The sequence below is a fragment of the Oncorhynchus kisutch genome, linkage group LG8, assembly GCF_002021735.2.
Source record: "Oncorhynchus kisutch isolate 150728-3 linkage group LG8, Okis_V2, whole genome shotgun sequence".
In the NCBI taxonomy this organism is placed as follows: Eukaryota; Metazoa; Chordata; class Actinopteri; order Salmoniformes; family Salmonidae; genus Oncorhynchus; species Oncorhynchus kisutch.
The window spans coordinates 48,114,402-48,140,831 of record NC_034181.2 but is presented as its reverse complement, the minus strand read 5'-3'; the positions used below and the strand labels follow the sequence as shown (position 1 = coordinate 48,140,831).

The 26,430-nt window shown below is 41.7% G+C and overlaps 2 protein-coding genes across 3 annotated transcripts in view; one reads left to right on the top strand and one right to left on the bottom strand.

The window, feature by feature from the left end:
* hhla1 (HHLA1 neighbor of OC90) overlaps positions 1 to 14,256 on the top strand; it is a 68,767-nt gene extending 54,511 nt beyond the window's left edge. Inside the window, exon 12 of the mRNA XM_031830476.1 lies at positions 13,374 to 14,256. Within this exon, the coding sequence (XP_031686336.1) occupies positions 13,374 to 13,456 (83 nt within the window). The 3' untranslated portion in view covers positions 13,457 to 14,256. The remainder of the gene's footprint in view (positions 1 to 13,373) is intronic.
* A 3,114-nt stretch (positions 14,257 to 17,370) lies between these two features.
* LOC109895591 (mothers against decapentaplegic homolog 4) lies at positions 17,371 to 25,828 on the bottom strand. 2 transcript variants are annotated; one of them, XM_020489420.2, is made up of 11 exons: positions 25,622 to 25,828; positions 22,262 to 22,745; positions 21,760 to 21,934; positions 21,647 to 21,676; positions 21,315 to 21,530; positions 20,796 to 20,903; positions 20,598 to 20,648; positions 20,308 to 20,491; positions 19,998 to 20,166; positions 18,584 to 18,722; positions 17,371 to 18,241 (listed from the first exon to the last, which is right to left on the bottom strand). In XM_020489420.2, the coding sequence occupies exons 2-11, from the start codon at positions 22,499 to 22,501 to the stop codon at positions 18,030 to 18,032; spliced, it is 1,524 nt and encodes a 507-aa protein (XP_020345009.1). In that variant the 5' UTR covers positions 22,502 to 22,745; positions 25,622 to 25,828; the 3' UTR covers positions 17,371 to 18,029. The 2 variants fall into 2 exon arrangements, 1 of the variants encoding a protein (XP_020345009.1); XR_004210835.1 differs by having other exon boundaries at positions 18,584 to 20,166; positions 23,835 to 25,801.
* Positions 25,829 to 26,430: the final 602 nt, after the last annotated feature.

Below are 26,430 nucleotides of genomic sequence, written 5' to 3'. Positions count from 1 at the left end.
AAGACAGCTGATAATCTCCCTCGATCTGGGGCTCTACGCAAGATCTCACCCCGTGGGGTCAAAATGATCACAAGAACGGTGAGCAAAAATCACAGAAACACACGGGGGGACCTAGTGAATGACCTCGAGAGAGCCTGGCCCAAAGTAACAAAGCCTACCATCAGTAACACACTACGCCGCCAGGGACTCAAATCCTGCTTAAGCCAGTACATGTCCAGACCCGTCTGAAGTTTGCTATAGAGCATTTGGATGATCCAGAAGAAGATTGGGAGAATGTCATATGGTCAGATGAAACCAAAATATAACTTTTTGGTCAAAATTAAACTCGTCGTGTTTGGAGGACAAAGAATACTGAGTTGCATCCAAAGAACACCATACCTATTGTGAAGCATGGGGGTGGAAACATCATGCTTTAGGGCTGTTTTTCTGCAAAGGGACCAGGACGACTGATCCGTGTAAAGGAAAGAATGAATGGGGCCATGTATCGTGAGATTTTGAGTGAAAACCTCCTTCCATCAGCAAGGGCATTGAAGATGAAACGTGGCTGGGTCTTTCAGCATGATAATGATCCCAAACACACCGCCTGGGCAACGAAGGAGTGGCTTTGTAAGAAGCATTTCAAGGTCCTGGAGTGGCCTAGCCAGTCTCCAGATCTCAACCCCATAGAAAATCTTTGGAGGGAGTTGAAAGTCCGTGTTGCCCAGCAACAGCCCCAAAACATCACTGCTCTAGAAGAGATCTGCATGGAGGAATGGGCCAAAATACCAGCAACAGTGTGTGAAAACATTGTGAAGACTTACAGAAAACGTTTGACCTCTGTCATTGCCAACAAAGGGTATATAACAAAGTATTGAGAAACTTTTGTTATTGACCAAATACTTATTTTCCACCATAATTTGCAAATAAATTCATAGAAAATCCTACAAAGCCTCCCGGGTGGCGCAGTGGTTAAGGGTGCTGTACTGCAGTGCAAGCCGTGCCATCAGAGACTTTGGGTTCACGCCCAGGCTCTGTCGTAACCCGGCCGCGACCGGGAGGTCCGTGTGGTGACGCACAATTGGCCTAGCGTCGTCCGGGTTAGGGAGGGCTTGGCCGGTAGGGATGTCCTTGTCTCACCGCGCACCAGCGACTCCAGTGGCGGGCCGGGCGCAGTGCGCGCTAACCAAGGTTGCCAGGTGCACAGTGTTTCCTCCGACACAGTGTTTCCTCCTCCTGGCTTCCGGGTTGGATGCGCGCTGTGTTAAGAAGCAGTGCGGCTTGGTTGGGTTGTCTATCGGAGGACGCACGACTTTCAACCTTCGTCTCTCCTGAGCCCGTACGGGAGTTGTAGCGATGAGACAAGATAGTAGCTACTAAAAACAATTGGATACCACGAAATTGGGGAGAAAAAGGGGAAAAAAAAATGTAAACATTTTTGTTTTTTTATCCTACAATGTGATTTTCTGGATTTTTTTTTTTCTTCTCATTTTGTCTGTCATAGTTGAAGTGTACCTGTGATGAAAATTACAGGCCTCTCTCATATTTTGAAGTGGGAGAACTTGCACAATTGGTTTCTGACTAAATACTTTTTTGCCCCACTGTATATACAAAAGTATGTGGACACCCCTTCAAATTAGTGGATTCAGCTATTTCAGCCAAACCTGTTGCTGATAGGTGTATAAAATCTAGCACCCAGCCATGCAATATCCATAGACAAACATTGGCAGTAGACTGGCTTTACTGAAGAGCTAAGTGACTTTCAACGTGGCACTGTCATAGGATGCCACATTTCCAACAATTTCTGCCTTGCTAGAGCTGTCCCAGTCAACTATAAGTGCTGTTATTGTGAAGTGGAAATGTCTAGGAGCAAAAAAAGCCTCAGCTGCGAAGTGTTAGGCCATACCAGCTCACAAAACGGGACAGCAGAGTGCTGAAGCGCGTAGCGCGTAAAAATTGTCTGTCCCCCGTGGCAACATTCACTACCAAGTTCCAAACTGCCTCTGGAAGTAACTTCAGCACAATAACTGTTCGTTGGGGCTTCATGAAATGGGGTTCCATGTCTGAGCAACCGCGCATAAGCCTTAGATCACCATGTGCAATGATAAGCATCGGCTGGAGTGGTGTAAAGCTCGCAGCCATTGGACTCTGGAGCAGTGGAAATGCATTCTCTGGAGTAATGGTCCGGGGCTGTTTTTTAGGGTCGGGATGAATGAAGGGACATCTTAATGCTACATCATACAACATCATACAATGACATTCTAGACGTGCTTCCAACTTTATTGCCACAGTTTGGGGAAAGTGATTTCCTGTTTCAGCATGACAATGCCCTTGCGCAGTCCATGCAGAAATTGTTTGTTGAGATCGGTGTGGAAGAACCTTTGAGAGAGGCCTGAATTAGGCCCCACCACACTAATGCCCTTGTGGAAGCAAGTCCCCGCAATAATGTTCCATCATGTGGAAAGCCTTCCCAGAAGAGTGGGAGGCTGTTATAGGTGCAAAGGGGGGACCAACTCCCTACTAATGCCCATGATTTTTGGAATGAGATGTTCGACGAGTGTCCACATACTTTTGGTCGTGTGTGCGTGTGTGTGTCTATTATTTTTTTAAAGAAAACTATTATTGAACATAAGTTTAAATATTGCATTATGAACTAAGAAGTATGGTTGATGAATTTTAGTTATTTGGTTTTCTATTATGGTTACCATGGGTATTTAAAACCATTAGGGAGCCTTTCCTGGTCTCGCTCCTTTTTTCCCATTTTCCCCTTCCCTTCACCTATTTAGGTTTTTGGGTCAACTAGGCCTCAGGTATGGTGATACCTTACAGTTTTTTGACCGCTACGCTAATACTTGGAACTAGAGGGCAGAAATTATTACATTTTAAAGCATTAGACCTCTCACTAAAGGCATAAGTCATTGAAAAGTTATACTTATATCCAAACTGGTTCTCTAGTAAATAGGTAGAAATGTCTCATCCTATGTTCAATTAATGGCCTTTTCCCCTTTATTCAGATTACACCTGCTCACTTTTGGTTGTTTGAATAAGGAAATAATCTCCAAAATATCGTTCTTTTTTTAAACAAGTCTTAGAAAGTTGGTTGCAATTTCAGTTTAATCCACCTGAAAAGACAGAACAAATAATACAACAAATATTGTGGTTCAACTGAAATATACTAATTGATTAAAAAAAAAAAAAAAATCGAAGAAACGTTTAAAAAATGTTAATGATATCATAAATAGGACTGGTGGAGTTATGTCACACATGCAGCTAACACAGACATATGGAAATGTCTGCTCTACCCAAAATTACAACTAATTAATTGCAGTATTACACAAAAATGGAAGAGACAAGTAGAAGGGGAAGGAACTTGTATGTCGACCCTGTATTAAAGAACTTAAATGGTTAAAGAAAGGTGTGATAAATAAAATCATATATAAGGACCAAAAAACTGACAGCTGTGCCATATAAATTGCAAAATAGTTGGGAAGAGATTTTCGATGTACCCATTCCATGGCACATGGTTTATGAATTGTTACGCAAAACAACGCCTGATTCAAAACATCAAATTTTTCAATTTAAATGACTGTACAAAATTCTCGCAACCAATAGAATGTTATATATATATATGGGGGATACAATCTTCCCAGCTCTGCAGATTCTGCTGTGTGGAGGCAGAGTCATTAGATCATTTATTTTAGTATTGTCCATTTGTGGCTCGTTTTTGGTCACAGGTCCAGGAATGGCTGAAGAATTGCAACATTAGCCTAGAACTAACGCTGCAGATAGCAATACTGGGTGATTTGAAAAGCCATAGTCAATCAATCAATCATATAATAATTATTTTAGCAAAAATGTTTATTTTTAATTTACAATCTGTATAAGCTGTGTGAGAATAGAAAGGTTCAGTACTTTTGTGAAGCATCACAGCACAGTTGAAAAATATATGGCAAATAGAAATCCAAAATGGATGATGTTGAGAGATAGATGGGAGGGGTTGAATGGAGCTGAAGGGTGGGACTAATAACAAGATAACCAATGTAAAACATACGGGGTCTGTAAAATGTATATAGGTTCAGAAATGTTGTGAAATAGCACAGTTACAAACAGAAATCAAACTGGATGGACGTCAGAAATAGGAAGGACTAAAAATAAACAAAATATAACTATTGTAAAATAGATTGTGTCTGTAAAATGTATATAAGATGTATAAACTGAAGGTAGAAGCCTAAGTGTTTATTAGTTTACTCCAATTGGGGGAAGGGTAGTAGGGTTTGTGGGAATAATAGAGGTATATTCTTAAAGTATATATCTATATAGGAATGTATGTATATATGTGTATATGTATGCATGCGTGTATGTATATGGATATATATTTACCCCAAAAATATATGGGGGATTGGAAATGATGCAGACAATTACATTGATGGAAGCAACAGTCTTTCCACAATATTAAGCTGATCCACCCCTAAAATAAAAAATACTTGGAACTACTTGGAGCTGCTATTAGTCTACACTTTTTGTTTACCGTTTAAATCTGATCGCTTTGACTTTGATCACTTTGATCATCATTGACGGATTATAGCATCCAAATTACCTTTATTTGGAAAATAAAAGTATGTTTGTTTTTACACGATTGGTGCTTTGGATTCCCTGTTTTGTGGTTGTTTTGGAAGCATGTCTGATGGAGGCATCACATATCTGTGGCCTCAAGGCTAGTTTGGAATTGGATTACGAATTGCCTTTATATTTGTAAAAAAAACTTCAGCTGGATGGAACGCCGATGAATGGTTTCAGTGAGATCAAACATCAAAAGTAAAGACTTCATCCAAACAAGGATAAACAAGCTACGCTACTTTTTATTTTATTGAATCTTTATTTAACTAGGCAAGTCAGTCAAGAACAAATTCTTATTTACAATGACGGCCTACCCTGGGCCAAACCCTAACGACACTGGGCCAATTGTGTGGCACCCTATGGGACTCCCAATCACAGCCGGGTTGTGATACAGCCTGGAATCAAACCAGGGTCTGAGGTGACGCCTCTAGCGCTGAGATGCAGTGACTTAGACCGCTGCGCCTATTGGGAGCCCCTGTATATTCCAAGTGACAAAGCGACTGACGCTAATTGTAGCTCTCTGACTGTTTGATTTGCTCTTTGCGCTACTCACTGTAGAGAGAGGGGAATGAAGTGCGGTTTCTCTTTCAATTGCTCAATCTGCTTGAGGTGTTGAATGAATTGTGGAGTTTGAATTGTGTGTGTCTTGTTGGATTTGAAGTCTGTGTTTAGAGCTCCGGATATAAAAGTGAACGCTTTGCTCATTGGCTGTTGTGTCTGTTGGATAATGCTCATTCATTAAGCTGTGCCGTGCTAAAATGTGTTCATACTGTGCTGGTGTTGCAAATCAATGGAATTGAATGGGATTTGATGTTCAGGGTTACATTTGAAGTCACAAGTTTACATACACCTTAGCCAAATACATTTAAACTCTGTTTTTCACAATTCCTGACAAAATTCCCTGTCTTAGGTCAGTTAGATCACAACTTTATTTTAAGAATGTGAAATGTCAGAATAATAGTTGAGAGAATTATTTATTTCAGCTTTTATTTCATCCCATTCCCAGTGGGTCAGAAGTTTACATACACTCAATTAGTATTTGGTAGCACTAACTTTAAATTGTTTAACTTGGGTCAAACGTTTCCGGTAGCCTTCCACAAGCTTCCCACAATAAGTTGTGACTGATGTCTTGAGATGTTGCTTCAATATATCCACAAACGTTTCATTCTCATGATGCCATCTATTTTGTGTAGTGCACCAGTCCCTCCTGCAGCAAACCACCCCCACAACATGATGCTGCCATCCCCGTGCTTCACGGTTGGGATGGTATTCTTCGGCTTGCAAGCCTCCCCTTTTATCTCCAAACATAACGATGGTCATTATGGCCAAACAGTTCTATTTTTGTTTCATCAGACCAGAGGACATTTCTCCAAAAAGTACAATCTTTGTCCCCATGTGCAGTTTCAAACCGCAGTCTGGCATTTTTTTATGGCAGTTTTGGAGCAGTGGCTTCTTCCTTGCTGTACAGCCTTTCGGGTTATGTCTATATAGGACTCGTTTTACTGTGGATAAAGATACTTTTGTACCGGTTTCCTCCAGCATCTTCACAAGATCCTTTGCTGTTGTTCTGAGATTGATTTGCACGTTTTATACCAAAGTACATTCATCTCTGATTTATTTTGATTTTTCCATGATGTCAAGCAAAGAGGCACTGAGTTTGAAGGTAGGCCTTGAAATACATCCACAGGTACACCTCCAATTGACTGAAATTATGTCAATTAGCAAAACCATGGCATAATTTTCTGGAATTTTCCAAGCTGTTTAAAAGCACAGCCAACTTAGTATATGTAAACTTCTGTCCCACTGGAATTGTGATTAAGTGAAATAATCTGTCTGCAAACAATTGTTGGAAGAATTCCTTGTGTCATGCACAAAGTAGATGTCTTAACCTATAGTTTGTTAACTATAGTTTGTTAACAAAAATGTGTGGAGTGGTTGAAAAACAAGTTTTAATGACTTTTAAATGTAATCTTCTGACTTCAACTGTAAGTGCCTTTACAGTGGATACAATGGAAACTCTGCAAAAATAAAATAAAATATCTAGAACTGCTAAGTTCGGTGCACTTACTAAAACGAGAAATTATATCACACAGTTTATGGGGGATAATGGAAATGTTGAATTAGTTGACACAAAGATGTAAACTGATTTCTGAAATTGGTTTCTCAATGGTTCATAAAGGCTTTGTTACCTGCCGACATAGGCAGAAAAGGATCAATGGTATGGCTGAAACGCAGCAACACTGGATAATTTTGCAGCCACAGTAGACACATGGAAGAAGCACATCAATGCTCAGCGGCTAACAAAACTGATGAGGAGGTCCATCCAAGGGTCAGCATCTCAAATATCTCATCAAAACATGGAAATGGATCACAACACAACAGGCGCTCGGGACAATCCACCACATCTTCTATCAGGCTCAATTTGAAAGCTGAAAAGGCAGCCTTACTTGTTCAAGTTGAAGCACTGAAAAGGAAACAAGCATTGGAGGAACAAGAGGCTCAACCCAAAGCACAAAAGGAATAATTAAGGTTTGAAGCTGAAATATTGTCTAACAGTACTAAGTTGGATATATTCCATGAGTATGAAGCTACCCAAGGAATGGGAAACAAATTAACGGAATGAACGATTACCCGAAATGCAATGGGAATGCCTGAGGACACCTCAGGGAAGGTTGCTCTATGAAAAGAGGTGCCCACCACTCAGGTTGTCACAGGTCTCCATAGCAAACAATCATACACCATGGCTGACGTGGGATACCCATTGTTCACCACATCTGTGCATACTTCACAGGGCCCGGGTCAAAGTAGTATGTTGCAACAAAGTGCTCCACATACCGCTCTGTTCATCGTAGGTTAACCAACACACAGGCAGATCCTGCTGTAAGACCAAAAGATAGACAGCTGCAACTTCCAACTAGGGGAGGAAGGCCTATCAACCCAGATCAACATTACACTACACCAAAATACTATCACTGAAATGCTGGTAAAGCAGCAAAGGTTGTGCTCATTACCACCTTCCAGTGTTTAAGGGTGACCTACAAGACTACAGGTTCCTTGTATGTGCATTTGAACATGCTATTGAAGACAGTACCAAGAACAGTAAAGACAGGCTGTACTTTTTGGAGCAATTCACCATGGGGCAACCCAGAGATCTAGTCATCAGTTGCCAACATATGGAGGCTGACACAGGTTATGCAGACGCCAAAAGGCTTCTGAAAAAACAGCTTACATTGAGAAGGCTCTAAGCTGGCTGCCAATCAGGGTTGAAGATTCCAAATCCCTACAGCTTTTGCAGTTTTTCTCAATGGATGCTGTAACACTATGGATAATGTTCAATATATATGGAGGAAAATGGACAGCCCATACAATTTGAGAGCCATGGTGTCACAGTTGCTGTATATAAGTTAAAAGAAAATTGGAGAGGGTAGGCCTATGACCTAGAAGAGAGAAATGGAAGAAGAGTCAGTTTTGCTGATCTGGTTATCTTTGTTGATAACCAAGCCAGGATAGCATCACATCCTATGTTTGGAAACCTGAGGAAAACCCCCAGCAATGGCCAAGTGTTCTGAAAGAGAGGAAAAGTGGTTTTGGTTTTACCACCAGCGTCACACCAGCTGTGAAAACAGTGAAGAGCTGCGTTGGCAATCCATCTTGTGTGCCACTCAGGCAGTGTCCGTTCTGTCAAAGAGATCACAGTCTAGGCATATGCACAGAACTGAACAAGATGCCACACCAAGAGAAGTTGGCCTTTTTGAAGACCAAAGGAGTCTGCTTTGGTTGTCAGACCCCTGGACACATGAGCAAAGGATGCACACAAAGACTTATCTGGAAACTGTGTTCACGTAAACATCCTGCCATGTTGCACATCCATAGGTCATAGGCTACCCTGGGGTGGCAGGGTAGCCTAGTGGTTAGAGCATTGGACTAGTAACCAAAAGGTTGCAAGTTCAAATCCCCAAGCTGATAAGGTACAAATCTGTCGTTCTGCCACTGAACAGGCAGTTAACCCACTGTTCCTAGGCCGTCATTGAAAATAAGAATTTGTTCTTAACTGGCTTGCCTAGTTAAATAAAGGGGGAAGAAATTGCATTCATTATTATTACAGGAAAATAAACTTACAACTAGACAATTATTTACAAGCTAATTATATAAAATAGCTTATGAGTGTGAAAATATAAAATATATTTTGAATTGTTTAATCACTTTTTTGGGTTACTACATTTCCATATGTTATTTCATAGTTTTGTGTGTACAGAATTTAGTTTAGTATACATCATCATGAAAATAATTATATGTATCCATAATTATGCATTTCTATGTAGTACAAATCAGGGACACATGAACAAATTATTTTGCCGTAACTCTGTAACCGAGTGTAAATCCACTTCAATTACTGTAGTTCAGTAACCAAAATAGATTTTTTCAAAGACAAGGTGTCATGTGGGAGATTTAGCCATAATGTGGACACAGTAGAAGGATAAGACACATATTTTTATACCATTTGTAGATGCATAGGGGAGACTGGGGTTGGTTGTCACACTTTTTAATAATAAATGTACCAGACCAAATCTGAACCAATCATAGATGCCTATATTTCAAAAGTGACTATGCATAGATAATGAACAGCGAGTAGCAGCAATGTAAAAAAAAAAAAAAAGAAGAAAAAAAAAGGGGGGGGGGGGGGGCAATGTAAATAGTCCATTTGGTTAATTCTTCATCAGTCTTATAGCTTGGGGGTAGAAGCTGTTAAGGGGCCTTTTGGACCTAGACTTGGTGCTACGGTACCGCTTGCTGTGCGGTAGCAGAGAGAACAGTCTATAACTTGAGTCTTTGACCATTTTTGGAGCCTTCCCCTGACACCGTCTAGTATATAATTCCTGGATGGCAGTGTTGTGGAAGTTCTGACACAGGGACACTCAAAGACTATCTTAAATGAATCATTGTTTATTTGTCAGCTCCCTGGAGAGGTTCCAACAAACTTAATGCACCATATGTGAACTTCTGTCTGTCAGAAGCTCTGCTTGCTTAAATACAGCTATACACAGATAATTTATATTTGCATGATTTAGCATAATTAATTCATCCTTACCGTTTTTTTTCCCATTCATGTCACCGACCAATACTGGTTCATAACATGTGACAGACCAATACCTCACGAGGCTTCTTCTCTCTATAGACCTTGAAACAGATCTTTCGTTCAAAACAAGGTTTTGGCGTACTGCCAAATTTCCATCACAGCAGTAAGCTTGGACCCAGTGATGTACTGGGCTGTGCACACTACCCTTACTGTCAGATGCCGAGCAGTTGCCATACCAGAAGGTGATGCAACAGGTCAAGATGTTCTTGATGGTGCAGCCGTATAACTTTTTGAGGATCTGGAGACCCATGCCAAATCTTTTCAGTCTCCTAAGGGGGAAAAGGTGTTGTCGTGCACTTTTCACAACTGTTTTGGTGTGTTTTGACCATGATAGTTTGTTGGTGATGTGGACACCAAGGAACTTGAAACTCTCGACCCGCTCCACTACAGCCCCGTCGATGTTAATGTGGGCCTGTTATCCAGTGTGACCACTGATAGGTGCCCAAACTTGTCAGGAGAGAACATTGTCCTTTTGAAAAGGCTACAAGACCAAGTAGCTGAGCTGAACTCAGATCAGAAAATAATTTCCCTGCATTGCATTATTCATCAGGTGCTCTGTAAATATGTTCTGAAAATAAGCCATGTTGTGGAAACAGTCAATAAAGTGGTACACTTCATAAGAGCAAAATCTTTAAACTACAGGCAGTTTGTCTCACTGTTGGAAGAGACAGAGTCAGGTCATGCAGATCTCCCCTACCACACAAACGTGAGATGGCTGAGTTTGGGGAAGGTGCTTAAAATGGAGTGAGACTTGAAGTTGGAAATTGCTGAGTTTTTGCAAATGAAAGGAAAATATGTGGAATTCCCTCAACTGCAAGATAAAGAATGGTTGGCTGATTTTGGCTTCACCGTGGACATCATGGCCCTAAATTCCAAACTACAAGGGAAGGGCCTTTTTGCACATCAAATGTACAGCCATGTCAAAGCTTTCAATTGAAAATTACTCCTCCTGACCCGTCAAGTAGAAGCCAACAATCTCACCCACCTTCCGACGCTACTAGTCTGTTCCCTATCAGATGACCAGCGGGAGAAGTATACATCGCTGCTGCGTGCTTTGAATGGTGAGTTTTCTCGTCGTTTTGAGGATTTCAAAATGTTGGAAAATGACATACTGTTGGTTTCCTCTCCTTTCACCTTCAATGTGGATAACGCTCCCACTGACCTGCAACTTGAGCTTATCGTCCTTCAGTCTGACGCAGTGATTGGAGAACTATTCAAAACACCGTCACTGACAAGGTTCTATGCATCTCTCGATGAACAAAACTTTCCAAAAATTAGGAGTCATGCTCATAAGATGTTTGTACTGTTTGGGTCAACCTAGGTATGTGAACAGATATTTTCAGTAAAGAAATATAACAAGTCAAGGCACAGATCATCTCTTACTGACTCTCACCTCTCAGCAATTCTGCGCATAGTGACGTCAGATAATATACCTGACTTCACTGCTCTAGTCAATGCCCATCAGACTTCACTCCTCACACTGATTGTGCAGTTTAATTGTAATGTTGAGCTCTCTCTTTCTTGTGTTTTTGTGCATACCCATTAACAAGAGTTCTGTCCGTGGTGCTGAATTCACAGTGTACTTTTCTCTGTGTAATACATTGCATGTTTAATAATGAAAATACCTACCAAATAGAGAACATGGATGTGGTTTCTTTCTGTGCATGTTAAAAAAGTAAAATAAGTAGCATATCTATATGTGATTTACAGTAGATATATCTGTCAACACAATCATACACATGTGGTATAATCCTGTAATATTATTCTGGCCCACGAAGGCAAAAATATATTCTAATGTGGCTCTCCATGGAAAATATTTGCCCAGGCCTGCTATAGGCTGTCTCATAATTGTCAGTGATCAGGCCTACCACTGTTGTGTCACCAGCAAACTTAATATTGGAGTCATGCTTGGCCATGCAGTCGTGGGTGAACAGGGAGTACAGAAGAGGACTAAGCACGTACCCCTGAGGGGCCCCGGTGTTGAGGATCAGTGTGGCAGATGTGGTGTAACCTGCCCTTACAAACAGTGCTAATTAAGATGCACGTTACCACATGGGAACCTAGGAACTCAAACAGCACTGTTATGGGATCGGTGTCCCTTCCACGGGACAGTTGAGCTAACGTATGCTAATGAGATTAGCATGAGTTTGTAAGTGACAAGAACATTTCCCAGGACATAGACATATCTGATATTGGCAGAAAGCTTAAATTCTTGTTAATCTAACTGCACTGTCCAATTTACAGTAGCTATTACAGTGAAAGAATACCATGCGATTGTTTGAGGAGAGTGCACAATTTTGAACATGAAAAGTTATTAATAAACAAATTAGGCACATTTGGGCAGTCTTGGTACAACATCTTGAACATAAATACAATGTTTCATTGGATCAGTCTAAAATGTTGTAAATACACTGCTGCCATTTGTCACCAAAATCTAAATTGCACCTGGGTTGGAATAATACATTATGGCCTTTCTCTTGCATTTCAAAGATGAGGGTACAAAAAAAATTGTATCTTTTTCCAGGTGTCTTGTGTTATATTCTCCTACATTCCTTTCACATTTCCAAACTTCAAAGTGTTTCCTTTCAAATGGTACTAAGAATATGCATATATCCTTGCTGAGCTACAGGCAGTTAGATTTGGGAATGTCATTTTAGGCAAAAATGTTAAAGGGGCAGATCCTTAAGAGGATTAAAACCCCTTCCTTCATGATCAATATACACAAAAAAATAAAGGGAACACTTAAACAACACAATGTAACTCCAAGTCAATCACACTTCTGTGAAATCAAACTGTCCACTTAGGAAGCAACACTGATTGACAATAAATTTCACATGCTGTTGTGCAAATGGAATAGACAACCGGTGGAAATTATAGGCAATTATAGCAAGACACCCCCAAAAAATGAGTGGTTCTGCAGGTGGTGACCAAAGACCACTTCTCAGTTCCTATGCTTCCTGGCTGATGTTTTGGTCACTTTTGAATGCTGGCGGTGCTTTCACTCTAGTGGTAGCATGAGACGGAGTCAGGAGCATGCCCAGGCGTTGTAGGGAGGTCATACAGGCACGTGGAGGCCACACACACAACTGAGCCTCATTTTGACTTGTTTTAAGGACATTACATCAAAGTTGGATCAGCCTGTTGTGTGGTTTTCCACTTTAATTTTGAGTGTGACTCCAAATCCAGACCTCCATGGGTTGATACATTTGATTTCCATTGATAATTTTTGTGTGATTTTGTTGTCAGCACATTCAACTATGTAATGAAAAACGTATTTCATAAGAATATTTCATTTATTCAGATCTAGGATGTGTTATTTTAGTGTTCCCTTTATTTTGTTGAGCAGTGTATTTTCTGAATAACATTTTATACCATTTCAATAAAAGAAAGGCCCGATCATCAATGTGACTGAAATACTGACCCAATACTGAAATGGAATTTATTTCTAAGCCTCTAATTCAGTAATGCTTGAAGAGGAATAAAAAAGGTGCCAGAACTGATTTACAGTACAAGTGTTCATATTTTAGAGCAAACTATTCTATGAGTTGATTTTCTTTTTTTCTTCTTTCAAAATGAGTTATTAGTTAGTTATACATGGTATGAACATGTTGCTGTCTTTTGTTTCTCTCTCCCTTTTGCATAGATCTAAAACAGAGGTGCCTTGCAAGAATGTGCAACAAACTCTGGCCAGAGTGGAAAAGAGACAGAGAGAGCGGGATATACTGAAGTTGGAGAGATTACACAGGAAGAACCACTGAAGTATGCACATTCTGATGTAACTTTAAGTGCACAGTGTTTTTTTCTGAATCCAATAAATTGAAAATATTTTCTTTCGAACCACATCTGTTTGGGAGTCAGTGGATTTGTCAGTTCTTCCTGTTGTCACTTGTACATCCCACCTGAAGCAAAATACCCAGTGGGCACACTTTACAACCAACTGATCACTGTTACAAGCAGGTAAAGATGTCTTTCTCATGATGAGATCAAGACATTGTGGGGATTCCATCATATTTTCATTTGGTCAGATAACCAGGTTACAACAAGATAAAGATACATGTTTCTGGTTGCTAAACAGCGATACAAAAACGTTCTAATACAACTAGTATTCAACTTGACCATGATTTCATAAAAGACGTCATAATGATGTTGTTGCAACCAGTTTAGCCCGCTGGGTATAATTAATAACAACACCATAGATACTGCAGGCATTTCAAGACGTTCTACTCTTTCCCATCTACATGAGAGTGCTTATATGGCTCTAGGCAGTGGCATTATGCACCAATTGTTTTAAGAGGTCACTAATGGTATCAATTCTGTATTTGTATTGTATAGTTTTATAATAAATATTGATCAAATTGTAGGGGAACGAGCGCCCTTCAGTTTCAATAGGTGTGGCACATCTTGGCTCTATGGCCCATTATTTAACAAAACATTTTGAAAAACATTTGGGCTATTGGGCAACCTTTCAACTAATAATCAAATAAATCAGTTTGATGACAAAGAATATTTGGCATGGCAACTTGGCAGATAATAGACATGTTGAGATGCTCTCAAATGTCTTGACTTCATATAATAATAATAATATGTGCCATGTAGCAGACACTTTTTTTCCAAAACAACTTACAGTAATGCATGCATAAATTTTACATATGGGTGGTCCTGGAAATCAAACCCAATATTCTGGCATTGCAAGTGCAATGTTCTACCAACTGAGCTACAGAGGACCACTTTTCAGTCTAACGGTAACCCTTGGATATTACAGGCAATTTCTTCATAGGTGGTTCAAATCAAAGTTTATTTGTCACGTGCGCCGAAATCAACAGGTGTATGCCTTACAGTGAAATTCTTACTTACAAGCCCTAACCAACAAGGTGGTACAGAGTTAATGTGCGCGGGGGGGGGGGGGGGGGGGGGGCACCGGTTAGTTGGGCTAATTAAGGTAATATGTACATGTAGGTATAGTTAAAGTGACTACGCATAGATGGTAAACAGAGAGTAGCAGCAGCATAAAAGAGGGGTTTGTTGGGGGGAGGGGGGTGACGGGACACAATGCAAATAGTCCAGGTAGCCATTTTATTACCTGTTCAGGAGTCTTATGGCTTGGGGGTAAAAGCTGTTGAGAAGCCTTTTGGCCCTAGACTTGGCGCTCCGGTACCGCTTGCCATGCGGTAGCAGAGAGAACAGTCTATTTGTATTTATTATGGATCCCCATTAGCTGCTGCCAAAGCAGCATTTCAAAGATGGTACAAAAGTAATACAAAAGACCGGTTGGTTTTTTCTTTGTATCTTTTCCCAGATCTATTGTATTATATTCTCCTATATTCCTTTCACATTTCCACAAACATTAAAGTTTTTCCTTTCATCCTTTCATTTGTCTTAGTACATTTGTACTAAGAATATGCATATCCTTGCTTCAAGGTCTGAGCTACAGGCAGTTAGATTTTGGAATGTCATTTTAGGCGAATATTGAAAAAAGGGGCGGATCCGTAAGATGTTAAAACCCCTTCCTTCATGATCACCAAAGCCCCATATACTACCCACCACTGCGACCTGTTTGCTCTCGTTGGCTGGCCCTCGCTTCATATTCATCGCCAAACCCACTGGCTCCATGTCATCTATAAAGCCCCCCCATCTCAGCTCACTGGTCACTATAGCAGCACCCACCCGTAGCACCCACTCCAGCAGGTATATTTCACTGGTCACCCCCAAAGCCAATTCCTCTTTTGGCCGCCTTTCCTTCCAGTTCTCTGCTGCCAATGATTAGAAGGAATTGCAAAAATCACTGAAGCTGGTGACTCATGTCTCCCTCTCTAACTTTAAGCACCAGCTGTCAGAGCAGCTCACAGATAGGTGCACTTGATTCAAAAGTCCTGCGCACCAGGTAAGCAAAGTGTTCCCATGAGACAAACACTGCCTACTCTGCAGACTGACGAATCTGTGACTAAATCGAGTGCACCTACTGCACTGCCCATTCAGATAGCTCAAATCACGGTGGCTACAGAGCTGCCATGACCCTGGCCACAGCCAAGTTTAATAGGCTACTAGCCTACGTAAGATTTAATCACTTTTAAAACCATGAACACAGAGAGACTGTCAACGAATACAGCAAAGAGCTGCTGTTTTTATGAGTGAGTTCATGTTTAAGTTTATATTCATCACTGTCACTGTTTTTATTCAACACTTACAAAATGCACTTCTTGTATTTCGCTCGTGCTACAGCTGCAATGAATGAGTAGCCAAGCATCGATAGCCCTGCGTCTTATTATTAGCAGCTCGTGTCGATTTTCATTTGAAGGAATTTTACTTTCTCTGGTCATAGGAACAACATGAATTTGTGAATGAGGCAGATGCGATGCGACTCGAGTTTCGCCATCAGGTGGAAGACTGTGTCCCCTCTCTGGTCAGTCTCACCGGAGGAAAGGGAGGGAGCGAGAGGCAGTTGGGAAAAACAACTCCGAATTCCAAGTCAGAAACTTGGGCATCTTTCTAGAGCTCCGACTTTTCGACCTGAAGATCACTGACATTGTGATTTGACCTCGACCATCAGATGCAGGTTCCATCAGTCCAGTAAAATAAAAAAGCCAATTATTTCAATTCATGCTCCACAGTGCCTCACAAGTGCTAAACCAACTGATCTATTTTGTTAACAAATCTCGAGTTTTGAAATATAATATGGTCTGATTAACAATATTGGCAGGCCAATCATATAGCCAGTATGCTGGAATAATATATTAGGCTTACTGCCCAAACCTCATTCCTACAAAACTGTTTGTGTGAGGTTAATGTGAAAAGAAAATCTGAGCAGTAGATCTCAGCTTGCCGCCCTACACAATCCTCTCTGAGCTCTACAATTCCTTTGACCTCATGGCTTGGTTTTTGCAGACATGCACTGTCAACTGTGGGACCTTATATAGACAGGAGTGTGCCTTTCAAACTTCAAGGATGATCAATGGAAATAAGATGCATCTGAGCTCAATTTCTAGTCTCATAGCAAAGGGTCTGAACACTTATGTGAATGTATTTTGTTTTTTTGATACAATTGGTATGATGTCTAAACCTGTTTTTGCTTTGTCATTATGGGGTATTGTGTGCAGATTGCAGATTAAAAAAAAAAAATCCATTTTAGAATAAGGCTGTAATGTAACAAAATGTGGGAAAAGTCAAGGGGTCTGAATACTTTATGAAAGCACTGTATAAATGAAGAAAACGTAAAATATTTTTAAAAAAATGTATTCTCCGAGGGGGGGGGGTTTAAAAAAATACATTTAAAAAGGTCTCAGAAGTGGAAGATGGTTCCCATTAAGATTAGTTTTCGAACAGCTGAAATAATATTTATGGTCATGGAAATTAGATTTCACAGCGGTTTAGATGGTACAATGATTATCTAAACTATACTAGCTTATCTTGTCACAAACTGACATTGGGTTAACTATGAGTTTTACTATAAATTACATACTGCAATTCACAAAGATAGTTGAACACTTGTTGAAATTCTTTCTCTCTTCTCTTAACACCTATGGACCCAGAACTTAATTGAGCGTGTTGTTCATTTTAGAGACCTATTTTGTAATTTGACAAGTGCTCAACACATTTGTTTAATTTGGCATTTAGCCTTTAATTTATAAAAAAAAAATGGGCTATTTACTTCATTTTTCAGTTTTAATAAAATATAATCTGAAGAACAAACAATTGTGGCAATTCATATCTTGCAGTAAAATACTTTAAGCTCAAGAGAAGGCAGGTTAAATGTTGAGAGGTTTTATGTTCTTACTTAGAAAATAGTCCTGATCATATGATCGATATCCTAAACAACTAACAATACTTAAATTCAGTCATTTAAATTATAAACACTTTTCCAATCTGGGAGGTAACCTCAAAGTATGCAATCATTTTGCTGTGTATTTTGTATGAAATCAAGGCATTAGAATGTATCAGAGACCACCAAAATAGAGCTTGTTCTGCAAAAAAAAAATCCAGGGGAGCCTGGCTGGCTACTTTTTCTATTTGGCTGAATACTCCATGTGCTTGTGGAAAACACTGCATAGGTTACCCAGATGGGATCACTGGTGAAGGGCACCAGGGCGATTGAGAAGAGTAGCCCCCTTTCTTCATCAGAGCCTCTGTCCTGACCTGGACGTACTTGACAATATGAAGGCAAAAGAAGAGGAATGACCTATAGAGAGAAACAAGTCTTTGTTTACTTGTATAGCTAAACAGGGCGTCTCTCCTGTCCCCTACCCCGCCTTATTCCAAATTCTCTCATACTGAAGCGTCACAGGGGAGGGGTCAGTCTGGTGGTTCAGTCCAAGGGTTGGGGGTCAGCGATGGGCATGGTGTGCAGCACCTCGTCCAGTAGCTGGAGGGCGCGGTGTAGGTGGATCTCAATCCAGCAGGGGGTCTCCTTGATACTCGTCCGGGGGTAATCGGGACCCCAGCCCTTGACAAAGCTCATGCGCAGGATGCACAGTCTCCTCAGGTCGTCCACACCGATGCCGGCTGCTGCCGAAAGGCCTGGGTGAGGAGAGAGTGAGCCCGAGTTGGGTTCCATTACATTGATATACCTCCCCTCCTCCCTCCGTCTCAACAGTATACATCCACACTGATGAGGTATCTGAACTACAGAACTGGTATGGATTCCTACGGATCGTCAATGACTGACCGATGCTGCATTTTGATGTGATAATTCATAAATTACTTTAGAATGGGCTATGTGAGCATTGTATATATCTATTAGAAAAGTGGTGTGAGTGATGTAACAGGTTTGAAGTTGTGTGTGAGTCAATAGCAGCCAAGTGTTCTGTCTGTGGGAGTATGTGCGTGTTGCTCAAAGGAGGGAAGTGTTGTGCTGCTTACTGATGGCGGGAGCGATGCCTCCCACGGAGCCCGGCCCAGAGATGTTCCCAGCAATAGAGGCAGCCTGAGCTGCGGCTGCCGCCTGCGCCGTCGCTGCCTGCTGCTGCATTTGCCTGTGGCACTGATGCAGGTCAAACACCTGGGAAGGGGAACAAACAAAAACCAACATATATATAGTGTATGTGGACACCCCTTCAAATTAGTGAATTAGACTACTTCAGCCACACCCGTTGCTGACAGGTATATAAAATCGAGAACACAGCCATACAATCTCCATAGACAAACATTGCCACCTTTCCAACAAGTCAGTTCGTCAAATTTCTGCCATGGTAGAGCTGCCCCATTAACTGGGAGTACTGTTATTGTGAAGTGGAAACATCTCGGAATGACAACCGCTCAGCCGTAGAAGTGGTAGGCCACACAAGCTCAATGAATGTGGCCGCTGAGTGCTGAAGCGCATAGCGTGTAAAAATCGTCTGTCCTCGGTTGCAACACTCACGGCCCGAGTTTCAAACTGCCTCTGGAAGCAATATCAGCACAATAACTGTTAGTCGGGAGCTTCATGAAATGGGTTTCCATGGCTGAGAAGTCGCACACAAGCCTAGGATCACCATGCGCAATGCAGTGGTGTAAAGCTCGCTGCCATTGGACCCAGAAGCAGTGAAAACGCTTTCTCTGGAGTGATGAATTATGCTTCACCATCTGGGAGTCCGACGGATGAATATGGGTTTGGTGGATGCCAGGAGAACGCTACCTGCCCCAATGCATAGTGCCAACTCTAAAGTTTGGTGGAGGATGAATAATGGTATGGGGCTGGTTTTCATGATTCGACCTAGGCCCCTTAGGTCCAGTGAAGGGAAATCTTAACGCTACAGCATACAATAACATTCTAGACTATTCTGTGCTTCAACTTTGTGGCAACAGTTTGGGGAAGGCCTTTCCTGTTTCAGCATGACAATGCCCCCTTGCACAAAGCGAGGTCCATACAGAAATGGTTTGTTGAGATCGGTGTAGAAGAACTTGACTGGCCTGCAGAGCCCTGACCTCAACCCCATCTAACACCTTTGGGATGAATTGGAACGCCGACTGCAAGCCAGGCATAATCACCCAACATCAGTGCCTGACCTCACTAATGCTCTTGTGACTGAATTGAAGGAAGCGCAGCAATGTTCCAACATTAGTGGAAAGCCTTCCCAGAAAAGTGGAGGCTGTTATAGCAGCAAAGGGGGACCAACTCCATATTAATACCAATGATTTTGGAATGAGATAATCGAGCAGATGTCCACATACTTTTGGTCATGTAGTGTACATTTACTACCAGCTACATGCAATTCACAGCTTGGACACCAGGGGGTGGATAACAACACAATGAACACATTGGTAAAGCTAAGCAAACAGAGGAGTTGGGACCTCCCTTGATGTAGGCGCTGGGGTAGATCTTGTGCACGGCGTCGCCGGGGGCACGGCCGGCTTCCCTGTCCAGGTAGTAGCTCTGCACAAACACTGCGTGGTCGCTATGGCAACGAACCCACACGTCCCCTTCACCTTTGCACTCCAGCTGGATCCCCTTCCCGATGTGGAGCCTTGAAGGGAAAAAAACAGCAGTTATTATCAGTGGGGTGATCAAATACTCTTCTGGCAATGTCATGAATTCACCTCCATTCAGAGCTAGAAGCTCATCATAGTTAAACGGTAAGGGGGGGTAGGAGGCTGGGACGCAGTACCTGGCTCTTTCAATGGCCTCTGTCCGGTGCACGTTGCTCAGCTGGCCCAGACAGAAGCGGTCTCCACCCGAAGGGTCCACGTAGCCGTCCACGGTCACGACAGGGCAAGTGGAGGGCACCTTGAAGGTCTCGCCCACCTGCACGTCCATCTCAAAGTAAGCGGTGGAGCACCAGTAATCGGGCGCTGCAACAGACCACAGCAACAACACCCCAAACTCAGTCCTCTCCAGACCCACTTATGGAACTCTGAAAATCTTGTTGGGTGAATATAGGTGTTGTGCTTCACTTACCTGGATGGTTGGATATGGGGGGCTGGAAGCCATGCTCGTTGTGCACAGGCCCTACGAAGGTGACATGAAAGCAGCAATGTTAAATCTTGGAATGTAACTCCTTCAACCCAGTTCTGAGTTGCGGGCATTATATGTTCTAAAAGTGAAATGCATGTTCTACTACTACAGAGAGTAATCTTGATGGTGGCATGGGCTCACAGTAGTGCCCTGGATGAGGCATGGGTGGGTGGTGTTGCAGGTGCCCATTCTGATGTTGAGGCATGTTGGGCATGAAGCTGCTGTTTCTCGTCCAGGTGGAGGTGGCATCTGTAAGGGCACAGGTGGATTCTTCCAGATGAGAATTGTAGGGAGAGCCACACTTCAACACTGTCCATACAGCTAGTAAATGAGCTGCGATACATTTCAAAGAGGGTCTGGGAAAGTTGGGGTGTAAATAATAGCCAATGAGCGGGAAAAGAGAAAGTGACCACAGGTGGGCAACATAATATAGGTTCCTTATCCTAAGCCATTACATTGCAGAATGAGTTTGACATTACTGTGAGATGACTAATTTAGGGGTGTTGTCCTCTTCTGTCAACAAGCCACAAGTAGATAAGCTGTAGCCAAATATACCACCCAAACCTTGCCTATGACCTCTAATGATTTGGGTGAGGAGGATACAAAGAGCCATAAAATTAGGGGAGATAAAGTGGATAGGGTGGTGGAGTAGGCCCTCACTTCCAGATCCAACAGATATGCTGGGGAAGGCGGAGGTGGTGCGGGCATCAGTGAGGGGCAGCAGGCCAGCGGTGCTGAAGGGCTCCGAGGGGGGCACAACTCGGCTGGAGGGAGGATGCTGGATGGTTTGGAGGGAGTGACCCCCGTCCATGGGGGGCAGCTGGGGCTGACCGTCAAAGTCGTACTCATCTTTAACCATCAGTCCCAGGCTGGTAGCTGAGAGCACATAGAAAGCAGCAGTCATGATACAAGTCAACAACAAACAAAACATACATTAACAGAAGATAATTCCGTTAAAAAAGTATACAACTATCAAAACGGAGGTAACTTACCTGTGCTGGTAAGAGTCAAGCTTGATAGGTCTGTGAAATAAAATTAAAAAGATCACTCAAAAGCGTTAAACAGTAAAAAAATAAACTAACCCCAGAGGCATCAGTGCACTCACCAATACCCGGAGACACCACCCGGTCATAGTGGTAGGGGTTCACGCAGACGTTGTCACACTTCAGGTCAAACGCAAACTGGCAGTATTTGACATGCTTCAGTTCATTTTTATGCAGATCGGGCCATCTCCACAACCGAGTGTAGATCACGTGGGGGAACCCTTTACGCCCTGCTACCTGAGAACATAAGATTAAACCCATTGATTTAACTAAATAAATACTTTCTTCTTCACCCAAAAGTGCTAACAGGTCTCATACCCTATACTTTTCACCTTTACAAGATCCCCACTCATAATGCCATCTCATCTCGCCATTTTAACCTTTGCCGCTTATCCCAGGGGTGTATTCACTAGGTTCACTAAGAACCAAAGAAGCAAACGGGACTAACGTGAACAATGACAAAGGATCGTTTTGGTTGCAAAACATTTTCTGTTACTACATGTTTTGCTTCGGTGTGCACTAGTAAATACACCCTTGATCCCCAGATAGTGGTGTACTCCCTACCTGCAGGCGGCCATCCAGAGTACGCTGGATGGTGACACACTTGCTGGGGTGAGCTCCATTGGTGGTGATGGCTGTGATAAGGGAGTCCAATTCATCCTTCTTCTCCTTCAGCTTTTTCACTAGACTTTCTATTGCTCGCTTGGCAAAGGTCTCACTCTCTGCCCCTTGCCTATGACACATCAAGCTGTGTACAATGCTCAGGCAAGCGTCGTTACTCGTAGGCATGTTGGTGATAGACATCCCGAGGACCACTAGAGTATACTACTCCGTATAGGCAATAAATAAAGTTGTCCAAACTATAAATGTTGCTGTTTTGTCTTGTTTATAGTGTGGAGCAACGCATAAGAAAGATTTCGATATGAGAGGGTGTTTGTTTCCTCTCCAGTCACTGTCACTCTGGTTGTCTAGTTGTCCAAGTCATCCCAGAACAAAATTAAATGGATAGTCACACTTGCTGTGCCCCCAAAACCCACCGCTTCAAGGGCTAGGATTAAGGGAAAAAGAGGACAAGAGTGGGTTATTATGGCACTGTACATACACTGAACAAAAAATATAAACGCAACATGAAACCAACACTTTACATGAGCTGAAATAAAAGATCCCAGAAATGTTCCATATGCACAAAAAGCTTATTTCTCTCAAATTTTGAACACAAATTTGGTTACATCCCTGATAGTGAGCTTTTCTCCTTTGCCAAGATAATCCAGACACCTAACAGGTGTGGCATATCAAGTGCTGGGGACAATAAAAGGCCAGTCTAAAATGTGCAGTTTTGTGACAACACAATGCCACAGATCTCTCCAATTGAGGGAGCGCGCAATTGGCATGCTGAATTCAGGAATGTCCACCAGAGCTGTTGCCAGAGAATTGAATGTTAATTTCTCTACCATATGCCACCTACAACATCTTTTTAGAGAATTTGGCAGTACATCCAATAGGCCTCACAACCGCAGACCACGTGAAACCTCGCCATGACCCCCAAGTCCGGCTTCTTCACATGCGGGATTGTCTGAGACCAGCCACCCGGACAGCTGATGAAACTGTGGGTTTGCACAACTGAATAATTTCTGCACAAACTGTCAGAAACCATCTCAGGGAAGCTCATCTGTGTGCTCAGTGTCCTCACCAAGGGCTTGACCTAACTGCAGTTTGGCGTTGTAACTTACTTCAGTGGGCAAACACTTTAGATGGCCACTGGCACCCTGGTGAAGTATGTTCTTGACAGATTAATCCTGGCTTCAACTGTACCGAGCAAATGGCAGGCAGCGTGTATCGAGTCATGTGGGCGAGCGGTTTGCTGATGCCAACGTTGTGAATAAGAGTGCCCCATGGTGTTGGGGTTATGGTATTGGCAGGCATAAGCTAAGGACAACGAATACAATTGCATATTAATCGATTGCAATTTGAATGCACAGAGATAGTGACGAGATCCTGAGGCCCATTGTCATGCCATTCATCCGCCGCCATCACCTCATGTTTCGGCATGATAATGCACGGCCCCATGTCACAAGGATCTGTACACAATTCCTAGAAGCTGAAAATGTCCCAGTTCTTCCATTGCCTGCATACTCACCAGACATATAACTCATTGAGCATGTTTGGGATGGTCTGGACTGACGTGTGCAACAGCGTGTTCCAGTTCCCGCCAATATCCAGCAACTTCGAGCTGCTATTAAAGAGGAGTGGTCACACCAGATACTGACTTTTTTTAAAAGTGTATCCACACCCCTACCTTTAAAAAAATGTTTTTAAGGTATTTGTGACCAACAGATCTGTATTCCCAGGGCCTAATGAATTTATTTCAATTGACTGATTTCCTTATATGAACTGTAACATCTTTTAAATTCTTGCATGTTGCATTTAGATTTTTGTTCAGTGTATTTGACCAATATCGCATAAGAAAAAAGAACCGCTCTCGATAGGTAAAGCTTATTAAAGAGCAGTGATACTATCGGACTCGAGGGCCTTCCTCAGAGCTTTTGAGTTTAAAATGTGCACCCTTATGTAGACATAGCTCCACACACATCTGTTCCAATGCATCGAATGAGGTTCGAGTCGAGGGGGAAAAAAGTGCTACCAAATATAACAATGTGCATTTCATAAATATTCTAATAAAAGGTGTGTACATAAAACGTATTAAACACGTCTGTAAAACCACAATGAGGACATCTCAAGGAACACATCAGAGTAATCAGAAATGGGGGCATTAATTAATGTTCACATTTACAACATAACATACATAGGCATTTCATCACTAAGATCTTTAGGAAATGTTTGGAGGGTGAAAATCCCAAAACATTATCTATCTCTCTTGTCTGATATGTCAACTTTCTCTATGCCACAAAATCTAAAAAGGTATAAATGTCATGTCTTTGGTCATTAAAATGTACTGTACAGTGAAATATAAGTATGCCCCCAATTCAACCCTTACAAAAAAGATGGCAGTTTTGAAACTGCAGTAAAAGTGCAGTAACAGCAGTCCACAGTGGTATTTTGGACGCAGTAATTGCAGTTATACTGAACTGTAACTGCAGTTACACATCAAAATTACTGCAGAATTATTATTTTTATATTTATGATGCAGTATTTGCAACATACTCGGAGTATACTCATACTCTAAGTGCAATCTTTTTTGTAAGTGAATTCTGATGTCTAATATAGCCAGTGTGATTTCAACATTCGTTTTTCTAAGTCAAATGATGTAATTATCTTTTGTTCAATTTATATGGCAACATTCCAAACTTGTTTAACATTATCTAGATCAAATGTGTAACGAATCCACTATTTGTATCCACTTGCATCACCTTCAAATAGAGGGAACGTATTTTGAAGGCAACCACAAATTCCAGTGACTAATCCTTATTGTGTCTAGCATCACATAGGTCAAAACTACTATTGTGGCCGACTTGGGTCAAATCACGTCTAACATTACAGCTAAATTAGCGGACTAAACTCCACGGTGAAGGATGCTTCTGATCAACTGCCACGGAGTGGAGTTTAGTCAGCTATTTCAACAGTAGCTAGTTACGGTAACTAAAGTAACCCAATGCACAATAATAAAACATTATCTGGTAGTCGGTCACAATATGATATTGTTGCTACAACCAGTTAGCTAACGTGCTGGCTTTGGCTTCTCAAAACGAAGATGTCAACAGACATTAGCTGTTATTCTCAGTCCAAATGTTCACATGGTCTTGATAACATAGCTAACGTTAGCTAACTATCCACTGTTATTTTGCCTGATATTAATCAAAAGCAGTTTAAGCCCGTCGATGAAGCTATTTCGCTGGCTAGCTGGCAGGCAGGCTGCACTAGCTTCCCAAACTACGCTAGCCTCCCGTCTCGGCCTCATCCACATACCCTGCAAACGCGGTATTTCTGCTCTTGCATTTGCGCTCGAATTGTGCTGATCGTCGGTGCTTTGTTCGATCATTTAAAATAACATAAGGAAATCATTTGAATTTCAAAATAAACGTAGATAAACATCAGATAAATTGGATAACAAAACAAGGATTTGTATCAGCGCTTCTCGTTCCCAGCAATTTCCTCCAACATGGCGCTTTTGCGCATGGGCAACATTATGTAATATAGCACTCACAACAAACAGTGAACAGCCAGGGGAAGATAAAAATGATGGTTAGGGAGAAATCAACCTTACGAACACTAGGTGTCGTCATATACCCACAGATCCAATAGACTTTCAACAGTTCTTGATAGAGCTTGCTGCACTGCTGGAAAATATTACTATTTAACATGATTTGTATATTATCTGGGACAATTTGGATCTTTTAGACACATACATACGTCTATGCCCCCCCTCTCCGCTGCTACTCTCTGTTGTTATCATCTATGCATAGTCAATTTAATAACCCTACCTACATCTACAGTTGAAGTGATACGTTTTCATACACTTTGGTTGGAGTCATTAAAACTCGTTTTTCAACCACTCCACAAATGTCTTATTGACAAAATGTAGTTTTGGAAAGTCGGTTAGGACATCTACTTTGTGCAAGACACAAGCAATGTTTCCAATAATTGTTTACAGACAGATTATTTCAGATTTTATTTCAGATTAATTCACTGTATCACAATTGCAGTGGGTCAGAAGTTTACATATACTAAATTGACTGTGCTTTTACAGCTTGGAAAATTCCAGAAAATTATGTCAT

What these genes read in the sequence shown, in the direction of transcription:
- LOC109895591 (XM_020489420.2), bottom strand. Translation starts at nt 22,501, where the DNA reads ATGTCTATCACCAACATGCCTACGAGTAACGACGCTTGCCTGAGCATT. An exon ending in CTCTGGATGGCCGCCTGCAG is followed by an intron (nt 21,935 to 22,261) that starts GTAGGGAGTACA and finishes TTATGTTCTCAG; the next exon opens with GTAGCAGGGCGTAAAGGGTT. An exon ending in ACCCCAGCGCCTACATCAAG is followed by an intron (nt 18,723 to 19,997) that starts GGAGGTCCCAAC and finishes TCCCCTTCCCAG; the next exon opens with GTGTTTGACCTGCATCAGTG.